The 19,488-nt window shown below is 52.9% G+C and overlaps 1 protein-coding gene across 6 annotated transcripts; it reads right to left on the bottom strand.

Moving 5' to 3' along the window:
- Window positions 1-271: 271 nt before the first annotated feature.
- Window positions 272-10,829, bottom strand: CCDC120 (coiled-coil domain containing 120). Of its 6 annotated transcripts, none has more exons than XM_036304309.1 (10): window positions 10,722-10,829; window positions 7,634-7,731; window positions 7,379-7,475; window positions 7,100-7,233; window positions 6,038-6,178; window positions 5,387-5,663; window positions 4,960-5,022; window positions 4,548-4,722; window positions 4,316-4,414; window positions 272-2,798 (listed from the first exon to the last, which is right to left on the bottom strand). In XM_036304309.1, exons 3-10 carry the CDS (start codon window positions 7,425-7,427, stop codon window positions 1,859-1,861), a joined length of 1,878 nt encoding a protein of 625 aa, XP_036160202.1. In that variant the 5' UTR covers window positions 7,428-7,475; window positions 7,634-7,731; window positions 10,722-10,829; the 3' UTR covers window positions 272-1,858. The 6 variants fall into 6 exon arrangements, with proteins under 6 accessions (XP_036160202.1, XP_036160205.1, XP_036160203.1 ...); XM_036304312.1 differs by having other exon boundaries at window positions 4,316-4,393; XM_036304310.1 differs by having other exon boundaries at window positions 10,685-10,789.
- Window positions 10,830-19,488: the final 8,659 nt, after the last annotated feature.

The following is a 19,488-nucleotide window of genomic DNA, read 5'->3' as shown; positions in this document are numbered from 1 at the left end:
CATTTACACACAGGGAGTTAAGGGCGTGCAGTGTTCCCATTTTCATTTGTATTACTAAGGGTTCTTGTTCGGCGTAGGCTAGAAATCTGGCCACAGACAGGCCAAGAAGTTGCCCCACATCACAAAACCAGTAAAGCCAAAGCAGATGACATTATCACAGGCTGTTTCCATGGTGTTCTATTTTTTCATAACATGGTGTTATAAAAACATATCTGGTCTGAACTATGGGTGTGGGCCCCAAGGCAAGGCAGGGAGAAGAGCCACACGTGGGTTCGGTTTACACATTTATTCTAAAAATCCTCTTCCAGTGTGGGTAGCGTCTTGGGCCCAGATCGGTTGATACAAAAAGAAAAGTTTTAACACCAGGTAAAGGGGGTATGTTGACCCCCAGCTCCAGAAAGTCACAGACAGTTATAGAAAACACAGCTTGTGTAGATTTGTTTAAAAAGTGGTGGATGGAAGGAAAGTCAAGGAAGATGTGACGCAGCCTGTGGCCAGGCGTCACCTGAGGATTTTACTGGCATCTATCAGGTGCCAGGTTCCACCATGAAAGCATCCCAGGACACAACACACCTGATGGCTCTGTCCTTGGACCCTCCTGTGGAGCCCCCAGAATGGGGATAGGGTAGAGGCTGCCACCAAAGGCTGGGTCATCTCACCCTGGGGGCAGAGGAAGCGGGCACAGACAGGCAGGCAGGGACTGGGGCTCCTTCCTACACCCCTGGGGTGGGAAGATGAACCCAAGCCCCCCACCAAATGTGGGCAGAGAGCTCACCTCCCCAAGAACTACCCTGGTGGGGGATGGCAGAGAGATCTGTTCACACCAGAGTCCCTAGCTGCCCCGAACAGGGCCATGTGACTATATGGTCCATTTCATGGGAGGGGTTCCTGAATGGAACAGGCTGGGCATGGGACAGGAATGAACCCAACCAGACAAGATCACAGTTTCCCTTTTATAAAACGTCTAGTGTTGGGGAAAGACAGTGAAAACCTAAATCACAACTGTAAACAAATGGAGGAAGGGGCTTGGAGCCCCCATTATACCATCCCCCACTTTTAAGCTGGCTGAGGGCCCCCAGTTCTCAGCACAGTATGAGAGTAGAAGCGGGGTATCAGACACCTTCATGGGCCCACAGGGAGCTGGGGGCCTTGGAAGATCAGGTTGGTGCCCCCTGCCCAGGACTAAGAGCAACCGTACCCCAGGGCTCAGCGAGGTCAGCGTGTGCTCCCCAGACTGGAGTCATGCCCAGGCCAACAAGGAGCATATCAGAAGGGGTCAGACCAGTGTCCCTGGGGTCTGAGGGTCAGAACTGGAGGACTGCTCCCCCTCTAGCGTCAGGTCACTTAAACGAGCGCTCAGCTCCGGGGGGTACAGGAAGTCCGCGTAGTATCTTTGGAAGGGGTAGCAGGAATCCGGAGGACAGGGTGGGAAGACAGAGAAGAGAGGAAAAGACGTACAAGACACAGAAAGAGAGAGGAAAAGAGGCTCGTTAAAGAGGTGGAGAGAGGCACAGGACAGCACCTTGAGGCTGGCAAGCAGGGGGCGTGGTTAAAAGAGGAAGAGAAAGGCAAGGGCACAGGATGTCCCTTCCTCCCAGCACCCTGGTTCCAAGGTCCATTTTCAGCTGACATGCACTGCTTGTTAAAATATTAAAATTCTTCTATATCTTGGCAAGGAACTGCTGCTCCCAGGGCCCAAGATACCCCTCCACCGAGACCCCATGGACTAATGTAGGTCAGGCAGGGCCCAGAGACCCTGTCCTAAGGCTGCAGCCAGCACTCATTGTCCAAGTCATTGGCGCTAACCCCCTTTTAGCCCAGAGACCTTTGCCCTCTACCTGAAGAGACCCCCTACCCATCAGTAAAAGCACCCCCCATACCTGCCGGAGACAGGGGGCGCCGTGAAACTCCTCGAATGCGGGAGGGGTGCCTGGCTGGGGGGCCCATACAGCGCCTGGCCCACCTCATAGCAGCGGGCGTGGAGGAAGGGTGGGTGCTGCGGGCCCATGTGGGACAGCACAGGCCGGCGCTGGGGCCCCGAGGCCAGTCCCGAGTTCCGGATGTACCAGTCCCGTAGCCCCTCCAGGGCAAGATTCTTGTGGCCACTGCGCTCACCAGCTGGAGGGATACGGGTGGGTGGGGGCATCCACAGCAGGGGGTTTGGATGCACCTCTGGACCCTCTGCGGCATCCAGGGGCAGGCCACAGGGCTTGGTGCGTGTGGCCCGGGTGTGGGGGTCCTTGCTGCGGAGGAGGGGGCTGCTGCCGTCAGCTGCATACATGGGTGGTGGGCCTGGGAACATGGCGAGGAGCCCATCCCGGCGGGAGAAGGGTCCTGGGACCTCAGCTGCAGGCAGCAGCTCCCCCCAGCCTGGCCCACCAATACCTCGAGGCAGGCCCCGGTCCAGGGAATAGTCCAAGAGGAAGTCCCCGCACATAGGTGGGAGCCGGGGGGCCCCACGGGAGGCAGGGGCAGCTGAGCTTGGCCGGGCAGCCCGGGGAGGATCTGGGGGGCCAGCTGTGCGGGAGGAGAAGGCAGGGACTGGTTGGGGGCGCTCATACAGCACCTCGCTGCTCTTGCAGACTGGGGGACCAGGGGCAGGGGGAGCCAGAGGCACAGGTGGGGAGCCAGCTCCACCCGCAGCTGCCCGGTCCACTAGCAGGGCCTCAGAGCTATTGCTGCGGCGGGTGCGAGCTGCAAAGAGCGAGGCGCGGTGGTCCGAGGCCGGGTCCACCCGGGGGAAGCCCATCTGGGAGTCCTGGCTGCCAGACCACTGGCGTGAATGGAGGCCTTCAGGTCTGGGGGAGAAAAGGTGGGGGGATGGGAGGAAGGTCAGAAATAGGCAGATGGGCTGAGCGCCCTAGGTCCGTATCATGCTTCTCTCTGAGCCATCACTCCTCCATCCCCCTGGATTAGAAAGTGCGTGTATAAAGGTGTTAGGTAGAGGCATGTAAAGGGCAGAAGAGGTTCTGTCCCAAACTGAAGGAAGAGGAATTAAAAATGTATGGGGGCCCAGGTCTGTTGGCTGCAAGGGAGATGCAGGTGTTTGCAAGGCTAGAGAGGAAATGCTGGCAGGGGAACGCCCAGGTAAGGGCTCTTCCAAGCACATCTGACCAGCACCCCTTGTTAAGGCGATTCTCATGGCTCCCCACTTCCTCCACAAGGAGGTACTAATCCTTAGGCCTCAACTTCAAGGCCCTTCCTAAATTCTCTGTCCTCCCCACCCCCATGTGTATGAACCACCCAAAACTATCAGCCCACTAGCCACCATCACCACATGCAAGTACCATGAGGACCCGGACTTTGCTTTGTTCACAGCCTGAGAAAAGCAGGTACTGGGTACTTAAGAAGCAGTAGAGCCCTAACCGGTTTGGCTCAGTGGATAGAGCGTCAGCCTGTGGACTCAAGGGTCCCAGGTTCGATTCCGGTCAAGGGCATGTACCTTGGTTGCAGGCACATCCCCAGTAGGAGGTGTGCAGGAGGCAGCTGATCGATGTTTCTCTCTCATCGATGTTTCTAACTATCCCTCTCCCTTCCTCTCCGTAAAAAATCAATAAAATATATTTTTTTTAAAAAAAGAAGCGGTAGAGGACAGTGGTTAAAAGCATGGACTCTAGAGTCAAATTTTGGGTTGAAATACCAGGCCTTTGGTTTGCTAACAAGTCGCCTAGCCTCTCTGTGCCTCAGTTTCCTCATCTATAAAATGGGAATAACAATAGCACCTCCTCATAGAGATCTTGTGGTGATGAAGTGAGTTGATACCAGGCAATACACTGATCCCTAGCAGACACTCAGTACTCAGTACAAGTTAACCAGAACTTAGTATGTCCACATCAAAGGCAGATATTATTATTCCCATTTTACAAATGAGGAGACCAAGATTCAGAGATGGGAAATGATACGTGTGTTGTTTTTTTATTGATTTTAGAGAGAGGAAGGGAGAGGGAGAGAGAGAGATAGAAACATTGATCCACTGCCTCCAGAACGCCCCCTACTGGGGATCCAGACTGAAACCTGGGAATGTGCCCTGACTGGGAATCGAACCAGTGACCTCCCAGTGCATAGGACAATACTCAATCCACTGAACAACACTGGCCAGGCAGGAAATGACTTGTCCAAAATACACAGAAAAGCCCATACTCAATCGCTGGGGCTTCTGCCCTCAAATCCTCACCCCCTTCTTCTCTACCAAGCAATTCCTATTCACCTTTCAAAGCCCAGCCTCTCATGTCCCACAACCTTTTGGAATGCTCTCCCACTTAGAGCTAATGTTTCCCTCCTCTGGTCCTCAAACCCACCCCCCAAACCCCCTTACTTGCAGAGCTGGGGGCCAGCGCCCCGCGTGAGGACAGGGGTGGCAGGCACACTTCGCCCCTCAAAACTGGAGGCACTCCTGGGCAGTGAGCGTGTAGGGCTAGACAGAGACGGGCAAGCCCGGGTAGGGGTCCACGTTAGAGACTGTTCCCGCCAGCAGGCCCTCCTGCCAGCCCAGGCTCAGGACCCTACTCCCGGCTCACGGAGAAAGGAGGGAAGGGACTGAACCTCACCTGGTGGGGCTGGCCACGGAGTTCCGTCGGCTCTTCAGGTCACCATAAAGATCTGACGGGGGTGGTTTCCATGGGGTTCGCCGCTCAGGGCTGCCCCCAGATACTGCCCGCAGCTGGTCCCAGGTCTTGGGCGGCGAGGGGCGCTCAGCCAGAGGGAAGCAGCTACGAGGATCCTCTGGGTAGAAGACAGTCAGTGGGGGAGAATTCAATGAGAGGGTCCAGGTAGGTTGTGTGTAAAGCAAAGGGCAGGTGCTAGGGAGGCAGGAGGGGAAGAGGGCTGGGCAGGGCTGAGCAGGCTGAAAGTGAAGAGGGGAGTCCCACTGGAGGACGGGGCGTGGCTAAGGAGAAGCTGGAGAGGAAGGGGAGGGGCAGAACATCAAAGGTTGGTGGGTTTGGGTGAGGGAGTCCTCACCATTATCGTGGCTGGCCCCAGACTCTGAGAGGGAGCTGCTCTCTGAGTGGAGAACTACATCCTCTACAGGCGAGAAGGGAGAGACCCAACCCATCAATACCAGGCCTGGGGCCATCCCCTTATACCACTGGCCTGTCTCCGCACCACCCTGCACCCTCCCCAAGAATCCACCTTTACCTGAAACCCAGACCACCAGAGACCTGGCTCCAAACTTTCCTGGGGCCTATAGGTCAGTTCCCAATGCCCTCCCCGCGCCCCCCCCCCCATTACCCAGAGCCAGATTACCACCACTCCTCTCACTGTTCAGGTCCCTCAGGGTCTGCCTGGTGCTCACTTTTCCCTGGATGTTCCCCACTTCCATCCCCACCCCCGCTAGCCAATGCCCATTCCCCTGCTTTCACTGGGCAGGTGCCGGAGCCTGGCTCACCTTGGCTGAGCTGAGCGAGGCGTGTGCCCAGGCAGACACCCTGGGCTGTGATGACTGCCCCTGTGGACAGCGGGAGCACAGGGAGACCGAGGCGGGCTCGGAGGTCCCCGAGCTGTTCCTCCAGCTCGTGCAGCCTCCGGAGAGCATCTGCCTGGACCTGGCGCCGGCGCCGCCGCTGCTCGGCGCTCAGCTCAGGGGCCAAGGCCAGGCGGCGGGCGGCGGCCGCGATCTGCTGCTGCACCGACACCTCGCGCTCCAGAGCCTCGAGGGCCAGCTCCTGCGGGGCCCACCGGGATGGGGGGGGATACAACCAAAAGTCGGAAAATGCCAAGCACAGGAAGCAGGCAGTGGCAGAGCCATCTACACTGGAGGCGGGGCCTGTTCTTCCTGTGGATGGAGCTTATTCCCTGCACAGGTACAGCCTGGCTTGATTAGAGTCTGGGCCTATTTATCTTCCGAAGGCTGAGGCTCTTCCCCACAGGTGGGGACCAGCATCCTCTCTCAGACCAGGAACCCGCCCGCCTCCTTCAAGGCCTGTCCCTTTTCATTCTGGCCTCTCCTTCCCCTGGACGCAACCCTACTCCCGGTCCAGGCTCCTCCTCCTCGGTATCTGTCTCACCCCCAACCTGTCCTCCCTGGCCATCTGCTCACCTCAGCAGGGCACAAGGAATGATGCACTGGGTTGGGGGGCGGTGGCGGGTAGGCTCGGGCTGCAGGGGGCCGCCGTCGGACCAACTGCGGCCGTTCACCAGGCTCCAGCGGGCACTCAGGGGGCAGCTGGCCAGTCAGCTCCTGAGGGGGCAGGCAGCAGGAGTCAGAGACTATCAAGGGTTAGTTGGAGGGAGGGGGCTAAGCAGTCAGGACTCCAGAAGCTATAGAAGTCCTAGTAGGAGCCCAGTCCTGCTCGGCATCGCCTGCCTGTTATTTCTCTTCCTCCTCCCAATTCTCCACCAGGCAGGTGTACAGCCTGGACTCTCACCCCTTGACCCAAATCCCGGGCAGTGGGCATGGGAGGCGGGGAGATTTGCTTTGAAATCCAGAATTTCTGAGTTTTTATGAAGACACACAGTCTAGCCCTGGCCGGGTTAGAGCGCCAGCCCGCACACTGAAGGGTCTAGGGTTCAATTCCCAGTCAAGGGCATGTACCTGGGTTGCAGGTTCGATCCCCAGCCTGGGCTCTGGCCAGTAACCAATCTCTCTCTCTCTTCCCCCCTCTCTCTTTCTCTCCCGCCCCTCCTCCTTCCCTTTCACTCTCTCAAAAAATCAATGGAGAAAATATCTTCAGGTGAGGATTAACAGCAACAACAACAAAAAAGACACTCAGTCTATAACCTGTGCATTACAGAACACTCGTTCAGGGCCTGGTGCTGTATGCTCTGACCTGCATTATTATTTCGGGCAGACTGTGTGCACATTCACACCAAGAGGGACTAACCACTCCAAATCACCCTGTGTCAGGTCAGGTCAGGTTTTACTGCCAAGTTTTGGAAATAACGATTGTTTTGCATTTTTTTGGACTTCAAATGGTTGATGGGGGGTGGGCCCCTATTGGCTTTTTCATTGATTCTAAGACATCTAAGCTGAGCTAGAGGGTGACAGGGAATTGGCACCTCAGATAGATGTCTCAGCAATGGCCACCCCAGTCTGCCTCCCTAGGGGCCCTGGATTCTCCACCCCCTCTCACACCAGACACTCGTAGGGCCAGGCTCTCACCGCCTCTTGGAGGCACACTTTGCGTAGCTCCTGAAGTTTCAGGCTCAGGGCCTCCTGTAGAGCCCGCTGCCGGTCAAGCAGTCCCCTCAGACGCTCTGACTTCACCTGGGGAGTGGCCTCCCCAAACAGGGCAGCTGGACACAGAGGGAGCAAAGATCAGTGGGGCAGCCACAGCATCCTGCATCCTGTAGGGCCAGAGACCAGCCCTTCTCAAGTGGGCGGGCAGGTGGTGACTCAGAGCAGGGGCGGAGGCAGCAGGAAGGAGAACCAGATACCGACCTGAGGCATTGAAAGTGGGAGAGGTGATCAGCTGACCTTTGACTTCCATCCTGGTGTTGTCAAGAGGCCGAGGCCGTGGCTTATGGTGGGATAAGGCCTGGTAGTGATGCATGAGAACCATTAAGGAAGCACATGTGTGGTCCCTCACCCAGCTTCCCACACCCCGGGAAGAAGGGGTACCCTGACCCCACCCGCCTGCTTGACCTGCCCTCTCAGAATCTGTGTCAACATCTGGCCTCCACCAGGCCCTCATACCTTGGTTCCCTTCCCATTGAGTGGGAGCACAGCAAGTGGGGCGCTGGGCAGACTTATGATGCCTCCTCAGAGGCCCATGGGCCAGTCAGGATTCTCACCTGGAGGGGGAGAATTAATGTCACAGATTCAACCAACTAGAACAACAGTGGGCATTTCCTTAAGCACCTGAGTGCGTGGAAGAACTACCTTATATGCCACCTTTAATCTTCACAACCATGGCAGTTCTGTAATTACCACTATTTGCAGTTTATTATTATTTTTTTAATATTGTTATTGATGTCAGAGAGGAAGGGAGAGGGAGAGAGAGATAGAAACATCAATGATGAGAAAGAATCAATGATGAAAGAGAATCCTGCACATCCCACACTGGGAATTGAGCCCACAACCCAGGCATGTGCCCTGACCGGTAATCAAACTGTGACCTCCTGGTTCATAGATCGACACTCAACCACTGAGCCACGCTGGCCGGGCCACTAACCCTAGTTTAGAGATGAGGAGAGGAAGGCACAGAGGTGAAGAAACTTGCCTCTGGCTAAGGATAGAGCCCAGGCCACCCCTTCGGTCTAACATTCTCCATCACTAGAGCTGCTCCAACCCCACCAATTCCTCATAAGGTCACAGCCAATCTAACCTCAGGGCCTTTGCCCAGGTTATGGCTGCTGTCTGGAGTGCTCTTTTCACCTATCACCACACCAGACCATGGTTCTCACATGCTAGGACTTAAATGTCACTTCCAGAGTAGGGCCCCCAAATTACATCCCCTCACAACTGCTGTCCAATAAGAGACTGTCTTCCTCATACATTCAGGAGGACAGGGAATGTGTGTGTCCTGTTTTCATCAGTGTATCTGGCACTCAGAGAGATTCTGTGTGCACAGCAAGTGGTCAGCTGGATCTGCTGGGTGAATGAAAGGAGGACGAGCTCTAGCTGGTTTGGCTCAGTGGATAGAGCGTCGACCTGTGAACTGAAGGGTCCTGAATTTGATTCTGGTCAAGGGCACATGCCTGGGTTGTGGGCTCGATCCCCAGTAGGGGGCATGCAGGAGACAGCCGATCAGTGATTCTTTCTAATCATTGATGTTTCTGTCTAACTCTCCTTCTCCCTTCTTCTCTGGAATCAATAAAAATATAAAAAAGTAAATTAAATTTAAAAAGGATGATGCGGCAGCCAGCCCAGGAAATGAGCCTAGATCTGTGGGTCACTACTCATCCCAACTCTATCCTGCAGCTTTGGTATGGCAGGGAGAAGAGTGTCCACTTGGCTTCAGGACCCCTTCAGCCCCTCTGCCCACCCCAGTCTGTCCCACACCCAGCAGAGTGAAGTCACCCTGCTGGAACTTTGAACAGTGAAGTCCACAAATACAGATAACAAGCCAACTGCCTCCGGCCTCTCTCTCTGGCCCAAGCTGCCCTAGCTGACCATGGGGCCTGCTTTGGCAGGCTATCAGCCCTGCCCTCATCCCCTCCTCTGGAGTTTGCTCCCTCCCTCCCACATCCTGCTCAGTCCCCAGCTGGGCAGCCAGGTGACATCACCTGCCACCATCTGGCCTGACCTCAGTGGCAGGCAGCTGGGAGGGCCTCAGGAGGTCACAGACGTCCCATCCCCATCTACCTCGAACCTACCAGCTTGTTACGAAATGCTGGCTAGGTGTGGAGAAGACCCAGGCAACTGAGCAAGCATGGGCTCAAGCCCCCTCCCCATCCGTACAATGGGAGACGTGGCCAAGCCTCGGCAGTCCTCCTACCCGCCCCATAGGATCTGTCCCCTTCTGTGGTTCCCTGTCTTCAACATCAGGGGCAGGGATCAGAACCTAAAGCCCTTCCGCATACCCAGGCAGCAGCGTGTGCTTTGCAGAGGCGCTCACATGCCCATGCTCTGAGGTCTGACATTGCTCAACACAGCGGGGTTTCCTGAAGGCCCCAGCCCAGCCTCTCTGCCCCTTGGCTCCTGAGGATCCTTCTACCCAGCCTCCATTTGGGTTTGAGGAACCCTCCCAAGGCTCCCCTAAACCTTTCGCCCTCACGGAAACCCCCACTCCTCCCCAGTGGTCCCACTGGCCAGGGCTGGTCCTACATCTCACACGAAGCTGCCTTAAGCCGTCCTTCCCTTGGAGCTCACGGCATCTTGGAAGTCAACATGGGGTCCAGAAAGGAATCCTGACTCCACCCTGTCAGCCTGACCTTGGGGACATAGCTAGGACCTGAGTCATGGGGTCATTGGGCAGGCTAGACACAGGGTCCACGCCCCACACCCCCACACCTGGCTCCCAAACCTCTGCCTCTGCATGTCTGCCCTGGGCACATTTGCCTCAGGGCCCGGGGTTGCCAGGTACCCACCCAGAGATGATAAGAAGGGGATCCCAGCAGCCCCTCCCAACACCCTCCCATACCAGACCCCAGGTTTCCCCATGGTGGGCCTGTGCTGTCCCAGGATGGGCTGCAGCAGCAGAGTTGCGGAGAACACTCCCACACCGAGGCGGGCCCAGCAGGTTTTTCAGGTCTGCCCTTCTGACACCACAACCAAGAAATTCCTGGCTATAATGACTGTTTACAACCAAGACACCTCACCTGGGTGGCACCCCAACACCTTCAGTGGGACCCCCATTTCCACATCCTGCCACCCTGGGAGCAAATAAACTCTCAATGTCTAGACTGTTCACACTATTCTAAGGGCCCCCTGCCCCAGGTGAACAGATGCGGTGGGGGTGAGGGAGGCAGGAAGGCGGGTTCTGGGCTTTCCTGAGAGGCTGGGCCCCAGGTTAAGGGCGGGCAGAGGCTACTCCCACAGAGAAGGAAGGGGAAAGAGGAAGTCGGGGGAGTGGAGAAGGGGGACTCTGGCTTCTCTTCTCCCTGATCCCTTCGCTTCCTCCATTTCCGGCAAGGGATCAGCTTCATGCCAAGAAAGGAAATTGGACATTTTGGGCTTCACCCATCTACTCAGGCCCTCCCTTGCTGTCCTCTTGTGCAGATCTAGCTCTTCCCCACAGGAAACATTAACACACCCCATACCCTCCTCACCCCAACCTGTGGGCCCATGTTCCCAGGTGCTCACCAATACCAGATAGGTACTGTGGGGTGGCTTCAGGTACCTGAAAAAATAGTTGTCTCCACCAGGCCCGGCTCCCTCTGGTAGTGGCGGTGAGCAGTGAGTGCAGTGGCAGCTGCCTAGACCGCCTCCCACTAGGCAATGGCCCAGCCTACCTGGCCAGGGACTGGGCCGGCCCATACCTTTTAACCCTTACTTGCCTGCCACCGAGGCTCGGGGCACCCTTAGAGGCAATCTCAGGGTCAGGTACCCTCAGGGTGTCCAGCACAGCCAAGAAGAGAGCCTCAACCTTCCTCCTCACCCCACACCCCCAGCAGAGAGCTGGGGAAGAAGGGCTAAGGATGATGGCAGTAGTAGCTGCCTCTGGGGCTGCCCAATTTCCTAGATGAGACCCTGCTCAGCCCAGGGTATGACCTGGGAGCTGGGGGATGAAGGTCTGGTGAGGCCCAGAGTGTAAATCTGTGTGTTTCTTGGCAGTCCTCATCACATTCCTGAGGCCCCTACCTTCCCCCCACCCCACCCCCGGGGCAAGGCATTGGTATGGGAAGGCCTTAGGGCAAGTCCTCCCCTCACTGAGGTAACAGTGGCCCAGTTGGGGAGAAAGGTCAACTTTTCTAAAGAGAGACCAGGTCTCAAGACACTCCCACCTTCTGCAGCTCCAAGAGAAATCATCCCAGCAAACATGTGCTTTAACCCCTTCCGGTCCCTACAAACCTGGGTGGATGGTACAGACCCAGCTCCTCATAGCCAGCTTGTAGATGTGGAAGTGGGGGCTTGGAGAGGTGATGAGGCCTGATTCTGATCACAGAGGCATGAGAGCAGGCCGCATCAGATCTTGGGGGGCTGGGTCCTGGGTCAGAGGCTAACAGAGGCTACTCCTGCAAGGGAGGAGTGGGAAAGGGGACTCATGCTGCTTCACACCCATGCTGCCCTCCCCATTTTCCCCGCTTGGGCAAGTCAAGGAAATTGAGGGCTCTGAGTCCCTAAGATGTACTGTTTCCCCCACACCACCGCCTGGGCTCTGGACCTGCACCAGCACACACCACACCTCCTGCATTCCTCTTGAGACCATCTGTCTGTGACCTCAGGGCCCAAGCCCAGCCCAGGCCCCTGCAGCAATCCATGCTGTGAGATGAAAGGGCAGCATAAGGCAAGTTCTCTGCCTGCTTGGCAGGTGGGCCAAGCCTGGAGAGGAGTTCCCTCTGTTCAGCAACACCCCACATACATGCCTCCTGCCACCCTGACCATCTTTCTTCCTGGGTATAAGATTTCTGGCACAGAACACAAAGGCCCATTTCATCTCCCCCTTCCTACCCCTCCACCCCACCCCAGGCTGCCTGGGGCTGGTGGAGGCAGCAGCCATAAGGTGGGTAGTGGATGTTGGTGGGGAGTATCCTCTCAGCCATGGCCTCTCCTGCCTCTTGTGGGACATCAAGGATGTTGAGATGAGGGATGTTTATAGAATCAGACATGAGAGGGACAAAGGTATCTGTCTGACAATGCAGATTGAGTCTCAAGACAGGTTTCTTCATCTGAAAAATGGGTAACTAGCTCTTACAGAGCCAAGAGAGGTCAAAGACACTTTAAAAGGCATTTCCCAGTGCAACGTCACTCACACCATGTCATTAATGACAATAACAACAACAATAACCTCACGCAAAGGTGCAGGAATAAGGAGAGAGAAGGTAGCCAGGCCTCTTGGGCCAAGCAGACAGGCAGGACAGAGTCTCTCTCACACACACACACACTCACACACACACACACACACATCATTGTCCTGGTACACAACTTTTTTAACAGCCTGGAAGCTGGCCAACCTCTAAGCCCTGCCACAACTGGAACTTGAGCCTCAGGTGGCCTCATGGAGGGGTAACAAGTGGTAGGTCTGGGTTCAACCCAGCTCTGCCACTAACTGGCTGTGCGACTACTTGGAGAAATCCCTTAACCTCTCTGGGCCTCAGTGTTATCACCAATAAAATGGGAGTGATGATGAAGAGGGTTGTTGTAAGCATGACTTGAATTAATACATTCAAAGCTTGCTTAGGATAGTGCCTGGCCCAAGCTAAGTGCTCCATATGTACTGGCTGTCACAATTACAAGTATTCCTCCCAACCCAAAGTCAGAAATCAAAATATATCAACATTTTATATATATATATATATATATATATATATATATATATATATATATGTATATATGTGTGTATATATATGTATGTATGTATATAGATAGATAGATAGATAGATAGATAGGTAGCAGGGCTGATATCCCTCAGCCTCACCTGATAAATGCGAAACAGAGCTGTTTTCCCTCGAATAACTTCTCCGAACTCAGGAACTAAACATAATCAGGTGAATTTCTGAGACAGAGCTAGTAGCCCTCAGCATCAAAACCCTCCTTACTTGCTACTCAGATCTGATCCCTTCCTACTTGCCAAATCAGACATATTTGAAACAGAGCTGTTTTCCTTCATTGTCCAACCTCTCCCTACTCATCATAAAAAATGCAGGAAACGAATATATTTACACAGCACAGTACCTTTACTATCCCAATTCTTGCCACTGGAGCTCAGGAAAATGAGAAGATTTGAATAAGTTTTTGAGTTAGAGCTGATATTCCTCATTATCTGAACTCTTTCTACTCATTATATAAAATGCAGACATTTGTGTTTTAACAGCCAGTTTATCAACATACCACCAGATCCATGTGACAAAGAGAAAGAGCAAAAGAGCTGGCAGAGCCTGGCTGGTGTAGCTCAGTGGTTGTGTTGACCTATGAACCAGGAGGTCATGGTTTAATTCCTGGTCAGGGCACATGCCTAGGTTGCAGGCTCAATCCCCAGTGGGGGGCTTGTGGGGGGCAGCCAGTCAATGGTTCTCTCTCATCATAGATGTTTCTGTCTCTTTCTCCCTCTCTCTTCCTCTCTGAAATCAATAAAATATATATTTTTTTAAAAGAGCTGGCAGAAAATCACTGTATATACAGGGTGTCCCAAAAAATGTATACACACTTTAACAGCTGATGGTTCAATTGATGTTTCCTTCTTTTCAGACTTAAACTGTTGGAGTTAATAATGGGTTAAAAGTATATATTGCAAAACCAAAATACCTTCAGATAACTTGGGGGTCTTTCACTGTCTGAACTATCCAAACTCTCCCTCTCATAACTCAGGTACCAAATAGATTGGGACAGTGAGGGATGCTTGTGCTGTTATTAATAGGTTTGGATAAATGTTTTAGGTAAGTGAGATGGGTATGGTGTCTCGTTCCTCAGACTCTCACTACTCTCTATGAGAAATGCAAAACAAAACATAAATGAAGAACACATTACATTCTCACTATCCAAATTCTCCCTGACTGTCCTCAGAATCAAGGAGATTCGTACAGCAAGGAAACCTTGCTGTGGTTATTGTTACTACTGGATGGGCCTGATTCTAACACCCAGTGACCACCCCCCCAGGCCTGCCCACAGAGGTTAGATGGACTCAGCACAAGATACACTTACTGCTAAGAGAAGGCGGATAAGCCCCTGTCCCATCCCACCCCTACTAAGCCTTGAAGTCTCTGCCTGGAATGGATTTTTTTCAGGCCAGGAAAGCAGGGATCATGCACCCAGGGTCAAAATCGGGAGGTGGGGGTGACATGACTTAGAAGAATAACACATACCCTTGAGTCTCCCACCCCCACATATTTGCTCAGCCCCATGGGGCAGTCCCCAACCTAACAAGGCTGGAAATCTGACCCAGACCTCACAGACTCCCAGAGTCACTGAATAATTTAGGGTGTTCTTCCACACATAGGGAGGGTGGGGAGCATAGGAACAGTTCTATGCCCTCCTAGGGCAGGGAGAGAAATGCCAGCTCTGTGTGAGATCACTGGGTGGGGGTGGGGGAAATCACATGCAAAAACCACTTTGGCCACACGAGGTCCAAAAGGCTGCGTGTTCTTGTTCATGCGAAGAGAAGCATCTGGGATGAACTTCAGAGACAACGGAATCAGCGGAACCTCCTGGTTCAGGGCAGAGTATAATGAGACCCCTTTCCTTCTGGCTCAGAGGAGATGGAAAGTGGGTGTTAAGAAGGAGGAGATGAACAGGGTAGGGGAGTACGGAAAGGGGCCTGGGGTTGAGACAGGATGAAGGGACAAGAAAGGAAGGAATGTAAAGAACAAAACAAAATCAGTCATTGTAGGATGGAGGTCAGGAGGTTGGGCACAAAAGGAGTCAGGACACTGGCTAGGGGATAGGATGGAGTGAGGCTCAGGACAAGGGTTAGAGAAAAAAAGTCGGAGGCAGTAGGGGACAAAAAAGCCGAGCAGGGGTCAGGGTCAGTAGAGAACAGTAATCAGAAGACATGATGGGGACACACCAAAGCAGATTAAAGGAAGGGATAGGAAAAAGGGCAGGTGCAAGATGGAGGTAAGAGACAGGAAAAGACTGGTGTGGCATGAGGAGAGGAATGAGGACAGCAATGGGACAAGAGAAGACAGGGGGAAACAGTACAGGTTTGGGGGCAGGGATAGGGCAGGAGACAAAGGGATGGTCTAAAGGTGGTTAGCCAGGATGGAGATTAGGAGTCAGGAGAGGGACCAGGGGGGGTAGTACAGGGTGGGGAGAAAGTACAGTAGTCAAATGTCAGAAATCTGGACAGACATGGATCGGATTGGGGTTCGAGGGACAGGATAGGACTGGAAGGGGTTCAGAGACTGGATAAGAGTTTAGGGAACAGACAGGTCGAGCGTCAGGACAGAAACTGGAGTGATCAAGACAAGGCAAGATGAGCTTCATAGATAGAATAGGGTCAGGCCAGAACCTGGGGTCAGGTCAAGGATCCTGGGAACTGGGTGGGCTTTGGGGTCAGGACTAAGTTTAGGGTGACAAAACAGGGGTGGAAGATGACGCCAGGCTAGAATATGGTTAGGTCCGGGGTCAGACCGGAGCTCCTCGGGTCAAGACCGGCCCGGGCTCGAGATTTTTAAAAGATGCAGTCAGGTTCGGCAAGGGTCCAGAGTGAGGCCACGAGGTTAGAGGTGGGGGGGGGTGGGGGGCGGACGGGCGCAGGTACATCCCTTGTTGGCCCTGCTCACCCCGCCCAGTCTCCTCCCTTTCTTTCCCAGCGGGCGTTACTCACCCAAGGTCCGCGCCCGGCGGCATAGGCGGGGTCGATGTGGCCGGGAGGGAAGGTGGGCGCGCCCCTTCCCTCGCCGCCTCCCGCTCTTCCCACAGCTCGCGCCCGCTCCTCTTCCGCGCCCTGTGGTGGGCCGCGTTTGGTCGCGCCACTGTTAGCCTTGGGGGGCCAGATGGAGGGTGCGGGGAGGGTGGGAGAGCAGCGCCGGCTCCGACGCGGGCGGGGGACCCCGGCCCCCCTACAGGTAACTCGGGTCGGTCCGCTCTTGGCTGCACCGCCGTTGGTCTCCAGCCTCCGGGGAGGGGGGTGGCGGCTGACAGGGGGCGGGGTGCAAGACCACAGGCGGGGTGCGAGACCACAGCAGCGTCGGAGATCGATTGCGCAGGCGCCAGTTTAGGTCTCAGCGCCTGGGAGCGCCAGGAGCGATCCAGCTGGGAGCGCGTGCGCACACGCTTTCCCGAGGGCGGCCGAGCTCTCCCCTCCCCTGACCACGCCCCCTCAGTGATCAGACTGGCGCCCCTCACCCCAATTCAACCCCTAACGGACCACCACGCAGTACCTTAAACTGCCTTCCATGAGACACCGCCACACCTCTAAACTCCCCCAATACCCTCCGTGCCCCAAACGCACCTCAAACCACCCTTTATCATCTCCTAAGTTGTATCCTCAAACTACTATCCATTGATCCGAAGCAGTACTTCCAATCAGCCCTCCATGGACACCCAAGCTGTGCAAACTACTCCCCACTACCCCCAAGTTGTTCCCCCAAATGATCTGCAATAGGCCCTGAAAACATTAACCTCCAAAAAACACTTTCAAATCATCCTCCATCTACCCTCAATACACACCCCAAACACACTCCATTGACCCCAAATTGCTCTCCATGTACCCTCATAACCATACTCTACAGTGTCTACACCCTCAACACCACCCAAGCATTATCAACTACCTTTGGTGTGGCCCTCACTTGCACCCCAAATCAATTTCAATAGTCACCGACTGGTTCCACCTCCAAACCATGTTCCATGAACCCCCACCAACCTTTCATTGACCAACCCTATACCCTGCAAAACTACCTTCTAAAACTAGCCCCTGTCACTATCTCATATACTCCAAAGTACTCAACGTGAGCCTCTAACACAGTGGTTCTCAACCTTCTGGCCCTTTAAATACAGTTCCTCATGTTGTGACCCAACCATAAAATTATTTTCGTTGCTACTTCATAACTGTAATGTTGCTACTGTTATGAATCGTCATGTAAATATCTGATATGCAGGATGTATTTTCATTGTTACCAAGTGAACATAATTAAAGCATAGTGATTAATCACAAAAACAATATGTAATGATAGATGTGTTTTCTGATGATCTTAGGCAACCCCTGTGAAAGGGTCGTTCGACCCCCAAAGGGGTCTCGACCCACAGGTTGAGAACCGCTGTTATAGATGACCCTTACCTGTGCATGTTTTAAAAATCCTTTCGGCACACTAGTGCCGAAAATCACTGCCTTAAACTTTCTTGTAATACCCCCAATACTATTTGTAAACATCCCCCATTTATCTTCCCAATCTCCCAACTATTCCTCCGGACCACCCTCCAGTGACCTCCCACCCCCACCTCAATCTTGCCTTTGATGGCTCCAACTGTACCCAAACGCTTTCCAATGGCCCCCTAATTATACTCTCAAACTGCCCTCAATAAACCCCAAGCATACCCCTGAATCCCTCCAACAACCCCCAAATTTACCCCCAAGCCATTTGTGACTGCTGTAACAAATTACCAGAAACATGATGGCTTAACACATAAGAAATTTATTCTCTCACAGTTCTGGAGGACAGAAGAACAGAATCAAGGTGCCAGCTGGACCATTCTCCCTCCAGAAGCTCTAGGAAAGAATCTGTTGCCTCTTCCTCTTTTGGTGGCTGTCAGCATTTCTTGGCTTGTGTCTGCATCAGTACAGTCTCTGCCTTGTTTTTTTCTTTCTGTCAACTCTGCCTCTGCCTCCCTCTTTTTTTTAATCCTCACCTGAGGATATGTTTTATTGATTTTTGGAGAGAGAGAGAAACATTGATGTGAGCAAGAAACATCCATTGGTTGCCTCCCAAACTGGCCCTAACTGGGGATCAAACCTCTAACTGACTGGGAATTGAATCCACCATCTTCTAGTGTATGAAAAGATGCTCCAACCAACTGAGCCACACTGGCCAGGGTCACCAGCAGCACCATTAACGTTCATATTTCTACCAACACTCTGTTTATGATGCTATATATATGCCTTTCTACTGTGCTCCTCCTTCCCTTCTGAGCCTTCACCAGCAGTGCTTTTAATATTCATATTTCTACTAACAGTCTGTTCAAGGCAATTTAGGCTTTTGCTTTTTCTATTTTCTCCTTAGTATACGCTTTTTTTCTTTTCTTTTGGTTAATCCTCACTCAAGGATACTTTTTTTCCCCTTGATTTTTTTAATCAAGATTTTATTGTCATATAATAAAACAAAATATGAAGCTTAGAACTGGATCACTTGACCCTTTCTCTTATCTCCTCCAAGTTCAAAATGCTTGTATCTCTTAATAGCCAGCATTCTCTTAGATCTGCAGTTGGGCTCAACACATTCAAGCCTCAGCACAATCTTCCTTGTAGTTTTAGCCTTTTTTTCAGAAAATTGGCTTGGTCTGCCCACCATGGCCACTCTGCTCCCTGTCATAACGCTGCTTTCCCTACGCAGAGAATCCTTGCCCTTCTTGTACATGTTACTTTATGGGTTTGATGCTGGCCACACTTCTCACAGAAAGTTTGGTGGGTTTTAGGAACGTTCACCATATTTGCGAGTGCTATCAGCAGAGGTAAAAGCTCCCATTGATTTTTAGAGAGAGGGAAAGACAGAGAGAAACATTGATGTGAGAGAAACACATCGATTGCCTCCTTCGAGCACCCTGACCAGGGCCTGGGCTGGGGAGGAGCCTGCAGCCAAGGTACGTGCCCTGGAAGAATTTTGAGGCATATTTGAACCCGGGACTATTTGGTCCATAGGCCAACGCTCTATCCCCTGAGTCAAACAGGCTAGGGCAGTGATGGCGAACCTATGACACGTGTGTCAGAGGTGACATGCGAACTCATTTTTTGGGGTTGATTTTTCTTTGTTAAATGGCATTTAAATATATAAAATAAATATCAAAAATATAAGTCTTTGTTTTACTATGGTTGCAAATATCAAAAAATTTCTCTATGTGACACGGCACCAGAGTTAAGCTAGGGTTTTTCAAAATGCTGACACGCCGAGCTCAAAAGGTTCGCCATCACTGGCCTAGGGCTAAGCTTTTTCTTTTTCTTTTTTCTTGTTTTTGTTTTTGTTGCTAATCCTCACTGGAGTATATTTTTCCATTGATTTTAGAGACAGTGGAAGGGAGGGAGAGAGACACATCGATTGGTTGCCTCCCACATACACCTTGACTGGAATCAAACCCAAGAGCTTTCAGTCCAAGGGTCAATGCTCTATCCACTGAGCAAAACTGGCTGGGGCTATTCTAGGCTTTTTCTATCATATGCCTCAAAATTCTTCCAGCTTCTACCCACTATCCAATTCCAAAGCCATTTCAATGTTTTTAGGTATTTGTTACAACATGTTATAAACTGAATCATGCCCCCCCAATCCATATGTTGAAGCTTTAAGCCCCAATATGACTGT

The sequence above is a fragment of the Myotis myotis genome, unplaced genomic scaffold (genome assembly GCF_014108235.1).
Source record: "Myotis myotis isolate mMyoMyo1 unplaced genomic scaffold, mMyoMyo1.p scaffold_m19_p_4, whole genome shotgun sequence".
Taxonomy (NCBI): domain Eukaryota; kingdom Metazoa; phylum Chordata; class Mammalia; order Chiroptera; family Vespertilionidae; genus Myotis; species Myotis myotis.
This window is presented reverse-complemented; position numbering and strand designations above follow the sequence as displayed.